Below are 17,832 nucleotides of genomic sequence, written 5' to 3'. Positions count from 1 at the left end.
TCTCTCCTCACTTTCTCTTTTTTTTTTTTTTTTTTGAGACAGAGTCTTGCTCTGTCACCCAGGCTGGAGTGCAGTGGCGTCATCTTGGCTCACTGCAACCTCCACCTTCTAGGTTCAAGCAGTGCTCCTGCCTCAGCCTCCTGAGTAGCTGGAATTATAGGCATGTGCCACCACGCCCAGCTAATTTTTGTATTTTCAGTAGAGACAGGGTTCACCATGTTGGCCAGGCTGGTTTTGAACTGCTGACCTCAGGTGATCCATCCATCTTGGCTTCCCAAAGTGCTGGGATTACAGGCGTGAGCTACCACAGCTGGCCCCTTTCTTACTCTCTTTCTCTTCTGGTGACTTCTACAGCCAGACAAGAGCTGGGTCTCCAGTGGTTGCACAGAGAAGTGTGTTTGCACAGGAGGAGCCATTCAGTGCAGGGACTTCCGATGCCCCTCTGGATCCCACTGCCAGCTCAGTTCCGACAACAGCAACAGCAACTGTGTCTCAGATAGTAAGGGGAGCGACCAGGGCGGGTGGAGAGGGGAGCACCTGCGGCCAGGGCAGAGCTTGGGGAAGAGGCAGGGCGGTAAGGGGCTTAGCCTGAACCTGCGAACAGGCAGGGGTTGGGGCGGGCAACTGAATCAGGAGGTCTGGTCTCCAATCTGGCTTTTGCCAACTCTGTGGCCATGTGCCAGGTCCTGATCCCCTCTGGGACCCTGCACCTATAGGGCAAAAAGATGGGACTTGTCATGGAGATCCTCCAAGGTTTTCGTTTGTTGGTTGGGGTTTTTTTTTTTTTTTTTTTTTTTTTGAGCAAAGCCTCACTCTGTCGCCAGGCTGGAGTGCAGTGGCGTGATCTTGGCTCACTGCAACTTTCGACCCTCTGGTTCAAGCAATTCTCCTGCCTCAGACTCCCAAGTAGCTGGGATTGCAGGCACTCACCACCACGCCCAGCTAATTTTTTTATTTTTAGTAGACACGGGGTTTCGCCATGTTGGCCAGGTTGGTCTCTATCTTTTGACCGCTGAGCTGGGGGAAGAGGCAAGGGCAGGAGGGGGTTTAGCCTGAACCCGTGCACAGGCAGGGGTTGGGGCGGGCGACTGAATCAGGAGGTCTGGTCTCCAATCTGGCTTTTGTCAACTCTGTGGCCATGTGCCAGGTCCTGATCCCCTCTGGGACCCTGCCGGCCTTGACCTCCCAAAGTTCTAGGATTCCAGGTGTGAGCCACTGTGCCTGGCTGCTTGTTTTTTGAGACTGGGTGGGTCTTGCTCTGTTGTCCATGCTGGAGTGCACTGGCACCATCATATAGCTCGCTGTAACCTCAAATGCCTGGAATCAAGTGATCCTCACATCTCAGCCTCCTAAGTAGCTGGAACTGCAGGCATGCACCACCACACCCAGCCAATTTTTCTATTTTTTTGTAGAGATGGGGTCTTGCTATGTTGCCCAGGATGGACTTGAAGCCATCTCAAGTGTTCCTCCTGCCTCGGCCTCCCAAAGTGTTGGGATTATAGGCGTGAGCCACTGTGCCCGCCCTCTCTAAGGTTTTTAATCAGGCCAGGTGAGGGAGAAAGTTGAATATCAAGGATCCAGGGAGGCTGGGCATGGTGGTTCACGCCTGTAATCCCAGTACTCAGAAGGGCGAGGTGGAAGGGTCACCTCAGCACAAGAGTTCAACACCAGCCTGGCCAACATAGAAAGACCCTATCTCTACAAAAAACTTTAAAATATTTAAAAATTAGCCAGGTGTAGTGGCTTGTGACTAGAGTCCCAGCTATTCAGGAGACCGAAGCAGGAGAATTGCCTGAGCTCAGGAGTTTGAGGCTGCAGTGAGCTATGATTGTACCACTGCACTCCGGCCTGGGAGACAGAGTAAGACCCTGTCCGGAAAAAAAATAAAAATGGGCCTTTAATTGAGTGTCATTAGGTATTGGGGAAAAAAAAAAAAGCTGAGGCATCAGGCATGGTGGTTTGTGCCTGTAAATCCCAGCACTTTGGAAGGCCAAGCTGGGAGGATTTCTTGAGGCCAGGAGTTCAAGACCAGCCTGGGCAACATAGTGTGAACCCCATCTCTAAAAAAAAAAGAAAATTACCTAGGGGTGGTGGTATACTCCTGCAGTCCAGTTAGGAGGCTGAGGCAGGAGGATTGCTTGAGCCCAGGAGTTAGAGGCTGCAGTGAGCTGTGATTGTGCCACTTGCACTTCAGTCTGGGCGACAGAAGGAGACCCTGTCTCAAAAAATAATAATAATAAATAAAGAGAAAAGAAAGGATCCAGGGAGCCTAAGAGGGTGGCCACAGGGGACGTCACCGTGGGGGAGTGACTTTGGGGACCATTACACCTGGGCAGGGTTCCTTCTCACTCTTTTGTTTTGTGTTTTTGAGATGAAGGCTCACTCTGTCACCCAGGCTGAAGGGCAGTAGCGTGAGCCTGGCATTCACTGCAACCTCTGCCTCCTGGGTTCAAGCGATTCTCCTGTCTCAGCCTCCCAAGTAGCTGGAATTACAGGCACATACCACCGCACCTGGTTAGTTTTTGTATTTTTAGTAGAGATGAGATTTCTCCACGTTGGCCAGGCTGTTCTCGAACTCCTAACCTCAGGTGATCCACCCATCTCTGCCTCCCAAAGTCCCGGGATTACAGGCCTGAGCCACCACACCCAGCCCCTTCTCACTGTTTGACTTCTTGGCAGAGTCTGAACAATGCTCAATCTACGGGGACCCCCGTTACCTCACGTTTGACGGCTTCAGCTACCGCTTCCGGGGCCGCATGACCTATGTCCTGATCAAGACTGTGGACGTGCTGCCTGATGGGGTGGAGCCCCTGCTTGTGGAGGGACGCAACAAGATGTATCCACCCGGGAGCTCCATCTTCTTGCACGAGGTGATTACCACCGTCTATGGCTATAAAGTGCAGTTCCAAGCTGGCCTGGAGCTTGTGGTAAGTGCTGGGCCTGGGCCTGGCGGGTGTGGGGAGGCAGCTGGACCAGGTAGGCCATCTGGAGGAGGAGAAGTCAGGGGTCCCTGTTCCCTGAGACATTGGTGGCAGGGGCGGGCGGGTTGGAAAATGGGAGTCAGCAGGACGCAGTGGTTCATGCCTGTAACCTCAGCTGCTCAGGAGACTAACACAGGAGGATCAGTTGAGACCAGAAGTTCAAGACCAGCCTGGGCAACATGGCAAGATCCCACATCTCTGCAAAAAATTTAAAATGAGCCGGGTATGGGGGTGCACACCTGTAGTCCCAGCTATTGGACAGTCTGAGGCTGGAGGATTGCTTGAGCCCGGGAGTTTGAGGCTGCAGTGAGCCAAGATCTTGCCACTGCAGTTTAGCCTGGGTGACAGAGAGAAACGGTCTCAAAACCAAAAACAAATCCAACAACAAGCTCACTGCATGTGAGGAGGCAGTAGAGGCTGGCAAGAGACAAGAGGAAGAGAGGAGGTGGAGGGCAGAGCATGAGGCGTGTGAAGGTCAGTCCCAGGCTGAAGAATCAGTGGCATCCCCTACACCAGTGTGGTTTTATTCTGTTTTGTTTGGTTTTGTTTTGCTGAGACAGAGTCTTACTCTGTGACCCAGGCTGGAGTGTAGTGGCAGGCACCATCTCAGCTCACTGCAACCTCCGCCTCCTAGATTCAAGTGATTCACCTGCCTCAGCCTCTCAAGTAGCTGAGGTTATAGGCACGCGCCATCACATCTGGTTAATTTTTGTATTTTTAGTGGAGACCAGGTTTCCCCCATGTTGGTCAGGCCGGTCTCGAACTCCTGACCTCAAGTGATCCACTCGTCTCGGCCTCCCAAAGTGCTGGGATTACAGGCGTGAGCCACTATGCCCAGCCTCACTGCACCAATTTTTTGCAAGGAAGGACTTGGGCTGGGAAGGGGGCGGACCTCACAGAGGCTTCTGCCACGTGGAATAGCAAAGCCCCCACTTGGGTAGCTCATTCCCCTGTCTTCACGGAGACATATGGACATACCTGGGAAAAGCAAAGCCCAGGCAGAAAAGGTATTAGGTCAGGCAGATTCAGCCCTCCCTGGGGCTCCTGTCTTCCCTCTTTAGGTCAACAACCAGAAGATGGCTGTCCCCTACAGGCCGGATGAGCACCTGCGTGTCACCCTGCGGGGCCAACGGCTCTACCTGGTCACCGACTTTGAGCTGGTCATCAGCTTCGGTGGAAGGAAAAATGCAGGTAGCGGAAACAGGGAAAAGGAGAGCAGAAGGGCCATTTCTGAGAAGGGGTAGGGAAAATCCTGTCTAAGACAGGCAAATCCTGGTGAGAGGACCTCCGCCTGGATGTGGTCCTGGCTCCAGAGGAGGACCAGGAGGAGGTGGAGTGAGGCCAGTTGGAGAGCAGAGGGCAGAGCCTTGGTTGGGTGCTGTGGCACCAGCCTATAATCCCAGCGCTCTGGGAAACTGAGACACGAGGATCGCTTAAGGCCAGAAGCTCAAGACCACCCTGGAGAACATAGTGAGACCCCTATCTCTACAAAAAAATTTTTAAAGGCCGGGCGTATGGCTCACACCTGCAATCCCAGCATTTTGGGAGGCTGAGGCGGGCAGATCACCTAAGGTCAGGAGTTCGAGACCAGCCTAGCCAACATGGTGAAACCCCATCTCTACTAAAAATACAAAAATTAGCTGGCTGTGGTGGTGGGCACCTTTAATCCCAGCTACTTGGGAGACTGAGGCAGGAGACTCAATTGAACCCAGGAGGTGGAAGTTGCAGTGAGCCGAGATCGTACCATTGTACTCCAGCCTGGCAACAAGAGCAACTCTGTCTCAAAAAAAAAAAAAAAAAAATTAAAATGAGCCAGGTGTGATGGTGTGTGCCTGTAATCCCAGCTTCTGGAACTGGAGAGGCCGAGACGGGAGGATCGCTTGAGCCAGGCATTTGGGACCAGCTTGGCAACATAGCAAGATCCTGTCTCTACAAAAAATAAAAATAAAAAATTAGCTGGGTGTGGTGGTGCACACCTGTAGTCCCAGCTACTGGAGAGGCCAAGGAGAGGGGATTACTTGAGCCCAGGAGTTGGAGGCTGCAATGAGCCATGATCGTGCCACTGTACTCCAGCCTGGGCAACAGAGCAAGACCCTGCTTTTTAAAAAAAGTTAATTAAAAAAAAAAGTGAGGGCCGGGCTTGGTGGCTCATGCCTGTAATCCCTGAATTTTGGGAGCCCAAGGTAGGCAGATCACTTCAGGTCAGGAGTTCTGGACCAGTCTGGCCAACAGGGTGAAACACCATCTCTACTAAAAATACAAAATTAGCCGGGCATGGTGGCATGTGCCTGTAGTCCCAGTTACTCAGAGGCTGAGGCACGAGAATCACTTGAATCTGGGAGGGGGAGGTTGCAGTGAGCTAAGACTGTGCCACGGCACTCCAGCCTGGGCAACACAGCAAGACTGTGTCTCAAAAAAAAAAAAAAAAAGAGGCCGGGCGCGGTGGCTCACGCCTGTAATCCCAGCACTTTGGGAGGCCGAGGCGGGTGGATCACGAGGTCAAGAGATCGAGACCATCCTGGTCAACATGGTGAAACCCCGTCTCTACTAAAAATACAAAAAATTAGCTGGGCATGGTGGCGTGTGCCTGTAATCCCAGCGACTCAGGAGGCTGGGGCAGGAGAATTGCCTGAACCCGGGAGGCGGAGGTTGCGGTGAGCCGAGATCGCGCCATTGCACTCCAGCCTGGGTAACAAGAGCGAAACTCCGTCCCCAAAAAAAAATTTAAAAAGAGCGAAGAGTCTCACTTTTGGGGGCCCCCTTCCTCCCGCAGTGATCTCCCTACCTAGCTTCTACAGGGGGCTCGTGCGTGGCCTGTGTGGGAACTACGATGAGAACCGCAAGAATGAGATGATGCTGCCCACTGGTGCCCTGACCCGGAACCTCAACACCTTCGGCAACAGCTGGGAGGTGAAGACCGAGGACGCCCTCCTCCGATTCCCCAGGTGCGTGGCCTGGAAGGGATGAGGCTGGAGATGAACAACTCTGCGCCCAGTGGCCGCCGGCCCTCCTGTCCTCAGCAGAGGATGAAACTCCAGGGATACGGTGCAGAGAGACCTGGGTCCTCCCGATTCTGTCATTCCCTCTCACCTGACTGTAGGGGCACCCGCTCAGTGGAAATCCCAGTCTGTGCCCCCACCCTACCCTCAGCCTGCCTTCCCAGTTCTTCTTTTTCTAAAAATCTTTTTTAGAGACAGTCTTGCTCTGTCTCCCAGGCTGGAGTGCAGTGGTGTGATCCCAGCTCACTGCAACCTCTGCCTCCCAGTTTCAAGTGCTGCCTCAGCCTCCCAAGTATCTAGGACTACAGGCGCCCACCACCATGCCCGGCTAATTTTTATATTTTTAGTAGAGATGGGGTTTCACCATCTTGGTCAGACTGGTCTCGAACTCCTGACCTCAAGGGATCCACCCACCTCAGCTTCGGCCTCCCAAAGTGCTGAGATTACAGGTTTGAGCCCCAATTGTTCTTTTCTTTTTTAGAGACAAGGTCTTCCTCTGTTGCCCAAGCTGGAGTGCAGTGGCGTGACCTCGGCTCACTGCAGCCTCTGTCTCCTGAGCTAAAGTCATCCTGCTGCCGCAGCCTCCCGAGTAGCTGGGACTACAGGCAGACACCACCACGCCCAGCTAATCAGTTGTTCTTCCCTCACTTCACCTTAATTGTGGCCTCACCTGACCCCATGGCTGTCTCTGCTGCAGGGCTGTACCAGCGGAGGAGGAGGGACGAGGGGCCGAACTGGGCCTCCGTGTGTCTGAATGCAGCCCGGAGCAGCTGTCGAGCAACAGCACCCAGGCCTGTAGGGTGCTGGCGGACCCCCAAGGCCCCTTTGCTGCCTGTCACCAGACGGTGGCCCCAGAGCCCTTCCAGGAGTGAGTCATGGGCCCAGGACTTTCGGGAATGGCCCAGGTGCCTGCTCTGATCTTTCCCTCAGGCCTCCTGCCAGCTTCCTGACCCAAGCTCTGTCTGGTTCACTCCTCCGTTCTCCCTGTGGCTTCGTTTTCCTTGTGACCCTCCCTGGACACTGACTGATGTCTTTCTGTTTGGGGTTCCAGGCTCTCTTTTGCAGGGGTGGGTCTCCTAGCCTCCCCAAACCTGACTGTGCTCTTTCTGTCCCCTCTCCACCCCAGGCACTGTGTGCTGGATCTGTGCTCTGCCCAGGACCCCAGAGAGCAAGAGGAGCTGCGTTGCGAGGTCCTCAGCGGGTACGCCATCCTCTGCCAGGAGGCGGGCGCTGCGCTGGCCAGCTGGCGAGACCACACCCTCTGCGGTGAGGCACTGCCCCTCCCCTCTGCCGTCCACCTCTGCTGAACTCTCTTCCCACCATTGCCTCATCTCCAGCTCTTAGTCCCAGCCTCCCTCAACTTGCTTAGTCCCATGTCCAAGTCAGTACAACCTGCAGCCTGACTCCTTCTCTGACCCTACCTGGGAGCCTCCTGACCCCATCCCCCATCCCGCTTCTTCCTGCCAGGGTCCACCTTTGCTCAGCCAGTTCCTTCAAATGCTCTAACATTGCAGACAAAAAGACCCTGGATAGGCTGGGCATGGTGGCTCACACCTGTAATCCCAGTGCTTTGGGAGGCTGAGGCTGAAGGATGGCTTGAGCCCAGGAGTTCGAGGCTGCAGTGAGCCATGACTGCACCACTGCACTCCTGGGCAGCAGAGCAACATCCTCTCTCAAAAAAAAAGGCCAGGCACAGTGGCTCACACCTGTAATCCCAGCACTTAGGGAGGCTGAGGTGGGCAAACCACAAGGTCGGGAGTTTGAGACCAGCCTTGCCAACATAGTGAAACCTACTCTCTACTAAAAATACAAAAAATTAGCTGGACGTAGTGGCAGATGCCTCTAGTCCCAGCTACTCGAGGACTGAGGCAGGTGAATTGCCTGAACCCGGGAAGTGGATGTTGCAGTGAGCCGAGATTGCACCACTGCACTCCAGTCCGGGTGACACAGTGAGACTCCGTTAAAAAAAGAGAGAGAGAAAGGAAAGAAAGAGAGAGAAAGAAAGAGAAAAAGAAAGAAAGTGAAAAAGAAGAAGAGAAAAAGAAAAGAAAGAAGGAAAGACGAGACAGGCTGGGTGTGGTAGCCCACGCCTGTAGTCCCACCGCTTAGGGAGGCTGAGGCAGGAGCATCAGTTGAAGCCAAGAGTTTGAGACCAGCCCGGGCAACATAGTGAGACCCCATCTCTATAAAAATTTCAAACAAACTAGCTGGGTGTGGTGGTGCATGCCTGTAGCTCCAGTCACTGGGGAGGCTGAGGTGGGAGGATCACTGGAACTCAGGAGTTGAAGGCTGCAGTGAGCTGTGATCACACCACTGCACTCCAGCCTGGGCAACAGAGCGAGACTCCATCTCTAAACAAAAAAAAAAAAAAAAAAAAAAAAGGGGGAAAAAAGACCCTAGATGAAGCCGTAACGTGTTTTGGCTTCCTGCCTGTAAGCATCTCTGAGTTTTATTGGGTGACCTTGCCCCTGTTTGGCCTGCCCAGTCGCAGCCAGCTTCTGACCGTGACTCTCTCCCCAGCCATGGAGTGCCCAGCAGGTACCATGTATCAGAGCTGTATGACACCCTGCCCAGCATCCTGTGCCCACCTGATGGACCCTGGGGACTGTGAGGGCCCCTGCGTGGAAGGCTGCGCCAGCATCCCAGGCTACGCCTACAGCGGCACCCAGAGCCTCCCGCTGGCTGACTGTGGCTGCACCAGCAATGGCATCTACTACCAGGTCCGGGCTGGCAGTGGGAGGCCCCAGGGAGCAGAGGTGCCAAGGGGAGCCAGACCAGGGATGGAACCAGAGCGTCTCCTCCTGGCCCTTCCCTTTTCTAGCTGGGCGACATCTTCGTGACTGAGGACTGCTCTCAGCGCTGCACCTGCGCCAGCTCAAGGATCCTGCTGTGTGAACCCTTCAGCTGCAGAGACGGGGAGGTCTGCACTCTGGGGAACCACACTCGAGGCTGCTTCCCGGGTAAACCTGTACCCATGCTTGCTTCCAAGGTGCCCCACACCCTGGGGCATCCATGCACCAAGGATCGTCCCCTCTCTGTCCTTGGGACTCTTCCACATTGATTTCAGGATGTCTGTCCCTGCCTTTGTGGAGAGGGACAAAGGACAAAGATCTCCCGTGTCCTGAGCATCAATGAGCTGCTGGATCCTTTCCTAGCCTTCCTTCCTGTTCCTCCTTGAGTCCTCACTTCAGTCCTGGTGGTTAGCACAGCACTCCTATTTTACATGTAACAAACATGGAGTGCAGCGAGGTTCAGCCGTGTCCTGCCGGGTGCAGGGGACTCATGCCTGTAATCCTGGCATTTTGGGAGGTGAGGTGGGAGAATTACTTTGAGCTCAGGAGTTCAAGATCAGTCTGGTCAACAGAGGGAAACATTGTCTCTACTAAAAATTAAAGAAAAAAAAAAAGCTGGGTGTGATGGTGCATACCTGTAGTCTCAACTACTTGGGAGGCTGAGGTGGGAAAATCACTTGAGCCCAAGAGATTGAGGCTACAGTGAGCCATAATTGTGCCACTGCCTGACGATAGAGTGAGATCCTGTCTCAACAAAAAAGGAGAAGATGTCGGGCAAGGTGGCTAACGCCTATAATCCCAGTACTTTGGGAGGCTGAGGCAGGTGGATCACAAGGTCAGGAGTTCGAGACCAGCCTGACCAACATGGTGAACCCTGTCTCTACTAAAAATACAAAATTAGCTGGGCATGGTGGTGCATGCCTGTAATCCCAGCTACTCAGCTACTTGGGAGGCTGAGACAGGAGAATTGTTTGACCCTGGGAGGCAGAGGTTGTGGTGAGCCAAGATCCCGCCATTGCACTCCAGCCTGGGCAACAAGAGTGAAACTCCCTGTCAAAAAGAAAAGAGAGAGAGAGGAGAAAGGAGGAGGGGAGGGGAGGGGAGGAGAGGAAAGGAAGGAAGGGAGGGGAAGGGAGAAGAGAGGAGGGGAGAAGGCCAGAGGAAGGGAGGAAGGAAGGGAGGGAGGGAGGAAGGGGTTTTGAAGGAAAGAAGTTTCCCCAAAACCCAGGGGTAGTGAGGCAGGGTTGGGAGCCAGGCTGGCTGGCTCCTGGCCAGTCTCTGGCAGCTGCTGCTTTCTCCCCTGGCATCCCAGCCCTCAGTCAGTCCTCCCCTGAGCTGGGAGTGTCCTCTCAGGGCCCCTCCCACAACCCCCTCTGTCCTGCAGAAAGCCCCTGTCTGCAGAACCCCTGTCAGAATGACGGGCAGTGTCAGGAGCAGGGAGCCACCTTCACCTGCAAGTGTGAGGTTGGTTACGGAGGAGACCTCTGTACAGAGCCTCGAGATGTGCCACCTCCCAGAAAACCAGGTGAGGGCATCATCCAACGCCCTGTACCCTCACAGCCTGTCAGCCTGTCAGCCAGGCCGACAGCCACCACAGAATGATTCTATGTGTATTATATTCACATATAGAATGATATCTATTATATGTTACAGATATTATATATTATTATGTAGCTATATTAATGTTATATATTATGTAACATAATTATATATTATACATTTTATAGATATATATTAATATATGTTATGGATATGTGTTATAAACATAATATCAATTCATAGATATAATGGACAGTATGTTATTAATATATTAATATGTTACATATTAATAAATGTTTATATATTTTATAATTTTTATTTTTTTGGGAGTCTTTTGGAGAAAGTTCTTTTTTTTTTTTCCCCATTTATTTATTGTATTGCATTTTAGGTTTTGGGGTACATGTGAAGAACACGCACAATTGTTGCATAGGTACACACGTGGCAGTGTGATTTGCTGCCTTCCTCCCCATCACCTACATCTGGCATCTCTCCCCTTGCTATCTCTCCCCAGCTCCCCACCCCTCACTGTCCCTCCCCTATTTCCCCCCAACTGACCCCAGTGTGTAGTGCTCCCCTCCCTGTGTCCATGTGTTCTCATTGTTCAACACCCACCTATGAGTGAGAACATGCGGTGTTTGCTCTTCTGCTCTTCTGTCAGTTTGCTGAGAATGATGGTTTCCAGGTTCATCCATGTCCCTACAAAGGACCCAAACTCATCGTTTTTGATGGCTGCATAATATTCTATGGTGTATATGTGCCACATTTTCCCTATCCAGTCTATCGTTGATGGGCATTTGGGTTGGTTCCAGTTCATTGCAGCACTGTTTACAATATTATATTATTATAGTAGAAATCATGTTATAATATAATCCCTAGAAATTAGCAGGACATGCATCCTCAAAAAAACCAGTCCTGGCTAGGCGCAGTGGCTCCTGCCTGTAATCTCAGCATTCTGGGAGGCCGAGGTGGGCGGATCACCTGAGGTCAGGAGTTCAACAGCCTGATCAATATGGTGAAACCCGTCTCTACTAAAAATACAAAATTTAGCTGGGCGTGGTGGTGCACACCTGTAATCCCAGCTACTCTGCAGGCTGAGACAGAAGAATCGGTTGAACCTGAGAGATGGAGATTGCAGTGAGCCAAGATTGCGCCACTGCACTCCAGCCTAGGCGACCTAGTGAGACTCCATCTCCCCCTGCCAAAAAAAATCACAAAAATTAACTGGGTTCACACCCAGTCCCTATAGTCCCAGCAACCTGGAAGGGAGGCTGAGGCGGGAAGATCGCTTGAGCCCAGGAGTTCAAGGCTGCAGAGAGTTATGATCACACCACTGCACTCTAGCCTGGGCAACAGAGCCAGACCCTGTCTAAAAAGGCGTATGGGAAACAGAAAACATTGCAAGAGGTGGGGTGGCACTAAGGCCTTGGAGTCCCTGGAGGTGAGAGCCTCCTGGAGGGAGAAGCGGACACACCTCCAGATTTTGAGAGAGGAGGTCCCTTGGGGTAGCAAGCGATGTCCAAAAGGGAGTGCCTTGAGTCCCCATCCTTCCTGTCTCACATCCCTGCGTCTCTTCCCTGCACCCAGAAGCATCTAACCTGGTGGCCATCCTATTGACACTGCTGGTGCCTGTGGTGGTTGTAGTGACCAGAGAGAGCATTTACAGAACAAGGAGGAACAGGTGAGCTCTGGGAAGGGGAGAGGAAGGGCGGGTAGGGTGTGCAAATGGGGGAGCAGCTGGGCCCTAAAGGGCTACTCGGGGACCCATGTCTGTTCCCCCACTCCTTCTAGAGAGAAAACGCAGAGCCAGGAGGGAGACAGACTGGCCAGGCTGGTGGACGCAGGTAAGAACAGACCCCGCAGCCTGGAACGCTGAGGCCTGGAGTCTCCTTTCCTCTCATACACGGATGTCTTGCTTTCTCCTCAGATATTGCTCCGGACTGTGTCTTTTAAATTGCTCAATTTTGAGTTGTCTTCAAACAAGAAGATTAAATAAATGTATGTATTTGTTTATTTGAGACAGGGTCTTGCTCTGTTGCCCAGGCTGGAGTGAAGTGGTGGGATCAGAGGTCACTGCAGCCTCAACCTCCTGGACCTCCTGCCCCAGCCTCCTGGGTAGCTGGGACTACAGATACACATCACCATGAGAGCTAAATTTTATTTTTTTTGTTTTTGTAGAGATGAGGGGGGTCTCACTGTGTTGCCCAGGCTGATCTCAAACTCCTGGCCTCCAGCGATCCTCCCGCCTTGGCCTCCCAGAGTGCTGGGGTTTACAGGCATGAGCCACGGCATCTGGCCAAAATTATTTATTTTTATTTTGGTTTTTTGTTGAGACGGAGTCTTGCTCTGCCACCCAGGCTGGAATACAGTGGCATGATCTCTGCTCACTGCAGTCTCTGCCACCTGGGTTCAAGCAATTCTCCTGCCTCAGCCTCCTGAGTAGATGGGATTAGCCTCACCTAGCTAATTTTTGTATTTTTAGTAGAGACAGGGTTTTGCCATGTTGCCCACAGTGGTCTCAAACTCCTGACGTCAAGTGATCCACCCGCCTCGGCCTCCCAAAGTGCTGGGATTATAGGCATGAGGCACCCTGCCCAGCCCAGAATTATTTATTTTTGAGATGTGCAGGTCTACATGATCATGGTGGAGGAGGGTGGGTCTTGGAGGGAGGAAAATGAGGGAGAGAGGCATGTGGAGGCCTAGGTAGGGCTGGGTTCTGTGCAAAATGAGGGAGAGGAGCCTAGGTTTGAGGCGAGGGTGTTGTCCCTTAGAGAAAGCCACATGGGGGTGGCCCGTTCAGTCCTGCTGACATCACTAGAGGAGACAGAAGGAGCAGGGAGGCAGAGGAATGGAGGGTGGGAAGCAGCCCCAGACCCTTGGCTTCTGATTTAGGAGAAGACTTCACCCCAGGAATCCCAGTTCTTAGAAAACGTGGCCTCTGGCTTTCTACCAGGGTGATTCTGAGAACTTGGACATGTCAAGTAGAGGCTAAGGCTGGGGAATATGGCTTTCTCTTTCTTTTCTTTTCCTTTCCTTTCTTTCTCTTTCTTTCTTCCTTTCTTTCCTTTCCTCCCTTCCTTCCCTTCCTTCCTTAGTTTCTTTTTCTTTCTTTTTCTTTCTTTCTGTCCAATCTTTTCTTTCCTTCTTCTTTTCAGGGTCTTGCTCTGTTGCCGAGGCTGGAGTGCAGTGGTACACTTATAGCTCATGGCCGCCTTGACCCCCGGGCCTCCGATGATCCTCCCACCTCAGCCTCCTGACTAGCTGGGACTACAGGCATGCACCACTACACCTGGCTAATTTTCCTATCTTTTTGGAAGAGAAGGGGTCTCACTATGTTGCCCAGGCTGGTCTTAAACTCCTGGGCTCAAAGAAATCATCCTGCCTCCACCTCCCAAAGCAATGGGAATACACATGAGAGCCTCCACACCCAGCCAGATGTGGCCCTTCCTTCCTTCCTTTTTCCCTCTCTTCCTGCCTTCCTCCCTCCTTACCTCCCTCCCTTCCTTCCTCTCTTACTCCTTCTTTCCTTCTTTTCCTTTTCTTTTTTCCTCCTTCCCTCCCTCCCCCCTTTCCTTTCCTTTTTCCTTTCCCTTTCCCCTTTCCTTTCCTTTCTCCTTCCCTCTTTTCCCCTCCCTCCCTCCTTCCCTCCCTTCCTTCCTTTTTTAGAGACAGGTGCTTCCTCTGTTACCCAGGCTGGAGTGCAGTGGTACAATCATAGCTCACCCCCCAAGCCCCTGCCACACCTCCTCGGGGGTACAATATATGGGTGATGTATCACCAAGGGAAGAGGGGACAGAGGACTCAAGAACCCGAGGAACTCCAGAAGTGGGCTGTAGAGGTGGGAAATTGAGGACAAGACTCCCTGGGCTGGGAAGGGCCCAAGCTGTGATTTGGGGTCCAGCAATGACCCAAACACGACAACAGGGGGCGTCTGAGGTGCAGGAATGGAAAAAGAAGCTTGGGTGTGGTGGCTCAAGCCTGAAATCCCAGTGCCTTGGGAGGCTGAGACAGGAGAATTGCTTGAGGCCAGGACTTTGAGATCAGCCTGGGGAACATTATGAGACCCCCGTCTCTACAAAAAATAAAAAATCAGTAGGCATGGTGATATGTGCTTGGAGGATTCCCAGGTTCTCAGGAGGCTGAGACAGGAGCTCGAACTCCTGGCCTCAAGCCTCAGCCTCTCAAGTAGCCAGGACTACAGGTGCATGTCACCCTTTGGCTGGGCTCAGTGGCTCACGTCTATAATCCTTGCACTTTGGGAGGCCGAGTCGGGCAGATTGCTTGAGGTCATGAGTTCGAGACCAGTCTGACCAACATGGTGAAACCCCGTTTCTATAAAAATACAAAAATTAGCCAGTGTCACGGTGGCGACCTGTAATCCCAGCTGCTTGAGAGGCTGAAGCAGGAGAATCACTTGAACCCGGGAAGCAGAGGTTGTAGTCAGCTGAGATCGCGCCACTGCACTCCAGCCTGGGTGACAGACTGAGACCCTGTCTCAAAAAACAAAAACAAGCAAACCAAAAAAAATGTGACATTTTCCAAAAAAGCTAATCAGCCTGTGACCCTCTGGGGAGGCCCCCGCCCTTGGCATTCTTCCATTTCCCAAAAGGGGATAGGGGTTACTATGGGAACTGAGGACAGGGTGGGGGAGTGTGGGGGAAGGGGGTCTGCAGTCTGGGTTGCTGAGGAATTCTTACTCTATTGTCGTAGTAGGAGTGACCCACTCACCCCAGCCTGAGGCAAAGGTGCAAATGTCCTGCCCTCTCCCTCAGGGCTCCTGCCTCCCATGAGGCAGGTCCTTGCTTGGAAGATAGGGCTGGGACATCCAGCTTGGGCTCTGAGGAGGAAAGGAAGGCTTGCCGGGCCCAGTGGTTCACACCTGTAATCCCAGCACTTTGGGAAGCCAAGGCAGGCAGATCATTTGAGGGCGAGTTCAAGACCAGCCTAGCCAACATGGTGAAACCCCGTCTCTGCTAAAAATACAAAAATTAGCCGGGCGTGGTGGTGCATGCCTGTAATCCCAGCTACTCAGGAGGCTGAGGTGGGATCGTTTGAACCCGGGAGGCCGAGGTTGCAGTGAGCCAAGATTGTGCCACTGCACTCCAGTCTGGGCAACAGAGCAAGACTGTTTAAAAAAAAAGAAAGGAAGGCTGCCAATTGGACTGGAGGAGGATCGGGATGTAGGACCCCAAAGGGGATTTGGGTTTGGGGATGTTGAAACAGGGAGGATAGGCTGGGTGTGGTGGCTTATGCCTGCAATCCCAGTGCTTTGGGAGGCTGAGGAGGGAGAATTGCTTGAGGTCAGGAGCTGGAGACCAGCCTGAGCAACATAGTGAGTCCCTTCTGTCTCTACAAAAATAATAAAACATTCTTGGGTGCTTGAGGTGGGAGGATTGCTTGAGCCCAGGAGATTTTTTTTTTTGAGACGGAGTTTCACTCTTGTTATCAGGCTGGAGTGCAATGGCACGATCTTGGCTCACAGGAGTCTGAGACAAGGTTCAAGCGATTCTCCTGTCTCAGACTCCTGAGTAGCTGGGATTACAGGCGCGCACCACCATGCCCAGCTAATTTTTGTATTTTTAGTAGAGACAGGGTTTCACCATGTTGACTAGGATGGTCTCGATCTTTTGACCTCGTGATCCACCTGCCTTGGCCTCCCAAAGTGCTGGGATTATAAGTATGAGCCACCGCGCCCGGCCCGAGCCCAGTTCTAAGCTGCAGTGAGCTATGATCACACCACTGCACTCCAGCCTGGGCAAGAGAACGAGACCCTGTCTCTAAAAAAACAAACCAACCAACCAGGGAGGATTCTGAGTTCTAGAAATATGGCGTTTTTTTTTGTTTTGTTTTGTTTTTGTTTTTTTTTAAAACAGAGTCTGGCTCTGTCGCCCAGGCTGTAGTGCAGTGGTGCAGTCTCAGCTCACTGCACCCTCCGCCTCCTGGGTTCAAGTGATTCTCCTGCCTCAGCCTCCTGAGTAACTGGGATTTCAGGTGTGTGCCACCATGCCCGGCTAATTTTTTTTCTTTGCATTTTTAATAGAGACGGGGTTTCACCATGTTGGTCAGGCTGCTCTCAAACCAGGTGATTCCCTCTGCCTTGGCCTCCCAAAGTGCTGGGATTACAGACGTGAGCCACCACGCCCGGCTTAGAAATGTATTATACTCTATGATCATCCTCTGGGATGACCAGCCCTTGGGGGTCCCACCTTCATGGAAGGAAGCAAGACCCAGCCTGGGTAAGGAAAGGGCCCCAAGAAGGGAGAGTCTTGCCCAGCGAGACTCTCCCTTGCCCTAGCAGGGAGAGCACTCACACTGGAGAGCTGGATGTGACAGGAAGGCTCAGGGCAGCCTGGAGCTGGGCTGGAACTCAGGGGGTTCCCACAGCCCCCTGCCTTGACCTCAGCTCCCTGCACTGCGTCTTCACTCTTGGGCTCTCTGCAGTGCCTCTTAAATTTTCTTCTTCCAGCTGTCGGCTCTCTAGGACATGCTATCTAGCCCGGATGTCTGGTTGGGAGGGGAAGAGGGTGGGTCTGGGCAGCATCCTCTAGATGGACCCCCAGATCCCTCCCACCCTCCTTGAGGGTACAAAATATGGGTGATGTGTCATCAAGGGAAGTGGGAACAGAGGACTCAAGAGCCCGAGGAACTCCAGAAGAGGGTTGTAGAGTTAGGAAATTGAGGACAAGCCTCCCTGGGGCGGGAAGGGTCCAAGCTGATTTGGGATCCAGCACTGACCCATACATGTCAACAGGGGGCGACTGAAGTGCAGAAATGGAAAAGGCAGATTGGGCCTGTAATCCCAGCGCCCTGGGAGGCTGAGGTGGGAGGATCCCTTCCCCCAGGAGTTCAAGTCATTCCACTGCATTCCAGCCTGAGAGACAAAGTGAGACCCTGTCTAAAAAAAAAGAAAAAGAAATGGACCAGGCTAAACCAGCCTGATCCTTGTCAAGATCTGCCACTGCAGGTCTTGGCGGGGGAGGCCAGGAAGATCCCCAGAGGAACGGACACAGAAAATGGCGAGAGAAAAGAAATCGGGATCTTTAGATGGGGACTGACCCTGTCCTCCTCTTCCTGTTTGGGAAGAAGTTGGAGAAAAACACGAGGTTCCCCCTCCCCTTCCCAAGAGGCTGGGAGAACCTGCCTGAGCAGCATCTTGAATGGGAGAATTGTCCTCGGTCCAGCCACGTGTGTGCGTGCACGCGAATGCATGTGCCTGTGTACACAAGTGTGGGGGGGGGTCCCTTCCCTTCCCCAACAGCCAATGCAGACACTTTCCCCAAATTGCCTCTAAATCTACCCCAGCTGTCAACATCTGGCCCCCATCTGTCTCCTTCATCCAACCAGACCCCCTGCTCCAGCTCCTGCCGCCCCTTCCCTCTCCAGGGGCTGCCAGGCAGGCTGTGGGCTCAAGGCTTCCCCTCCCTCCCGCAGCAGCCCCTGGCCAGGGTTGAGGAAGCAGGACAGGGAAGGGAGGGGACAGCCCCACCCCGGAGGTGCCCCAGGCTCTTGGCAGAGCCAGCTGGA

At 52.9% G+C, this 17,832-nt stretch overlaps 1 protein-coding gene across 1 annotated transcript in view; it reads left to right on the top strand.

Annotated features, from left to right (window-relative positions):
* Positions 1 to 17,832, top strand: part of ZAN (zonadhesin) — a 68,708-nt gene that overhangs the window by 49,960 nt on the left and 916 nt on the right. The window contains 12 exon segments of the mRNA XM_032254895.1: positions 359 to 499; positions 2,680 to 2,927; positions 4,043 to 4,172; positions 5,755 to 5,926; positions 6,678 to 6,848; positions 7,107 to 7,181; positions 8,501 to 8,654; positions 8,656 to 8,700; positions 8,802 to 8,940; positions 10,157 to 10,297; positions 11,899 to 11,989; positions 12,100 to 12,152. Coding sequence (XP_032110786.1) covers positions 359 to 499; positions 2,680 to 2,927; positions 4,043 to 4,172; positions 5,755 to 5,926; positions 6,678 to 6,848; positions 7,107 to 7,181; positions 8,501 to 8,654; positions 8,656 to 8,700; positions 8,802 to 8,940; positions 10,157 to 10,297; positions 11,899 to 11,989; positions 12,100 to 12,152 — 1,560 coding nt within the window.

Source organism: Sapajus apella, unplaced genomic scaffold, assembly GCF_009761245.1.
Source record: "Sapajus apella isolate SASKATOON/1434 unplaced genomic scaffold, GSC_monkey_1.0 scaffold88, whole genome shotgun sequence".
Lineage (NCBI taxonomy): Eukaryota > Metazoa > Chordata > Mammalia > Primates > Cebidae > Sapajus > Sapajus apella.
This window is presented reverse-complemented; position numbering and strand designations above follow the sequence as displayed.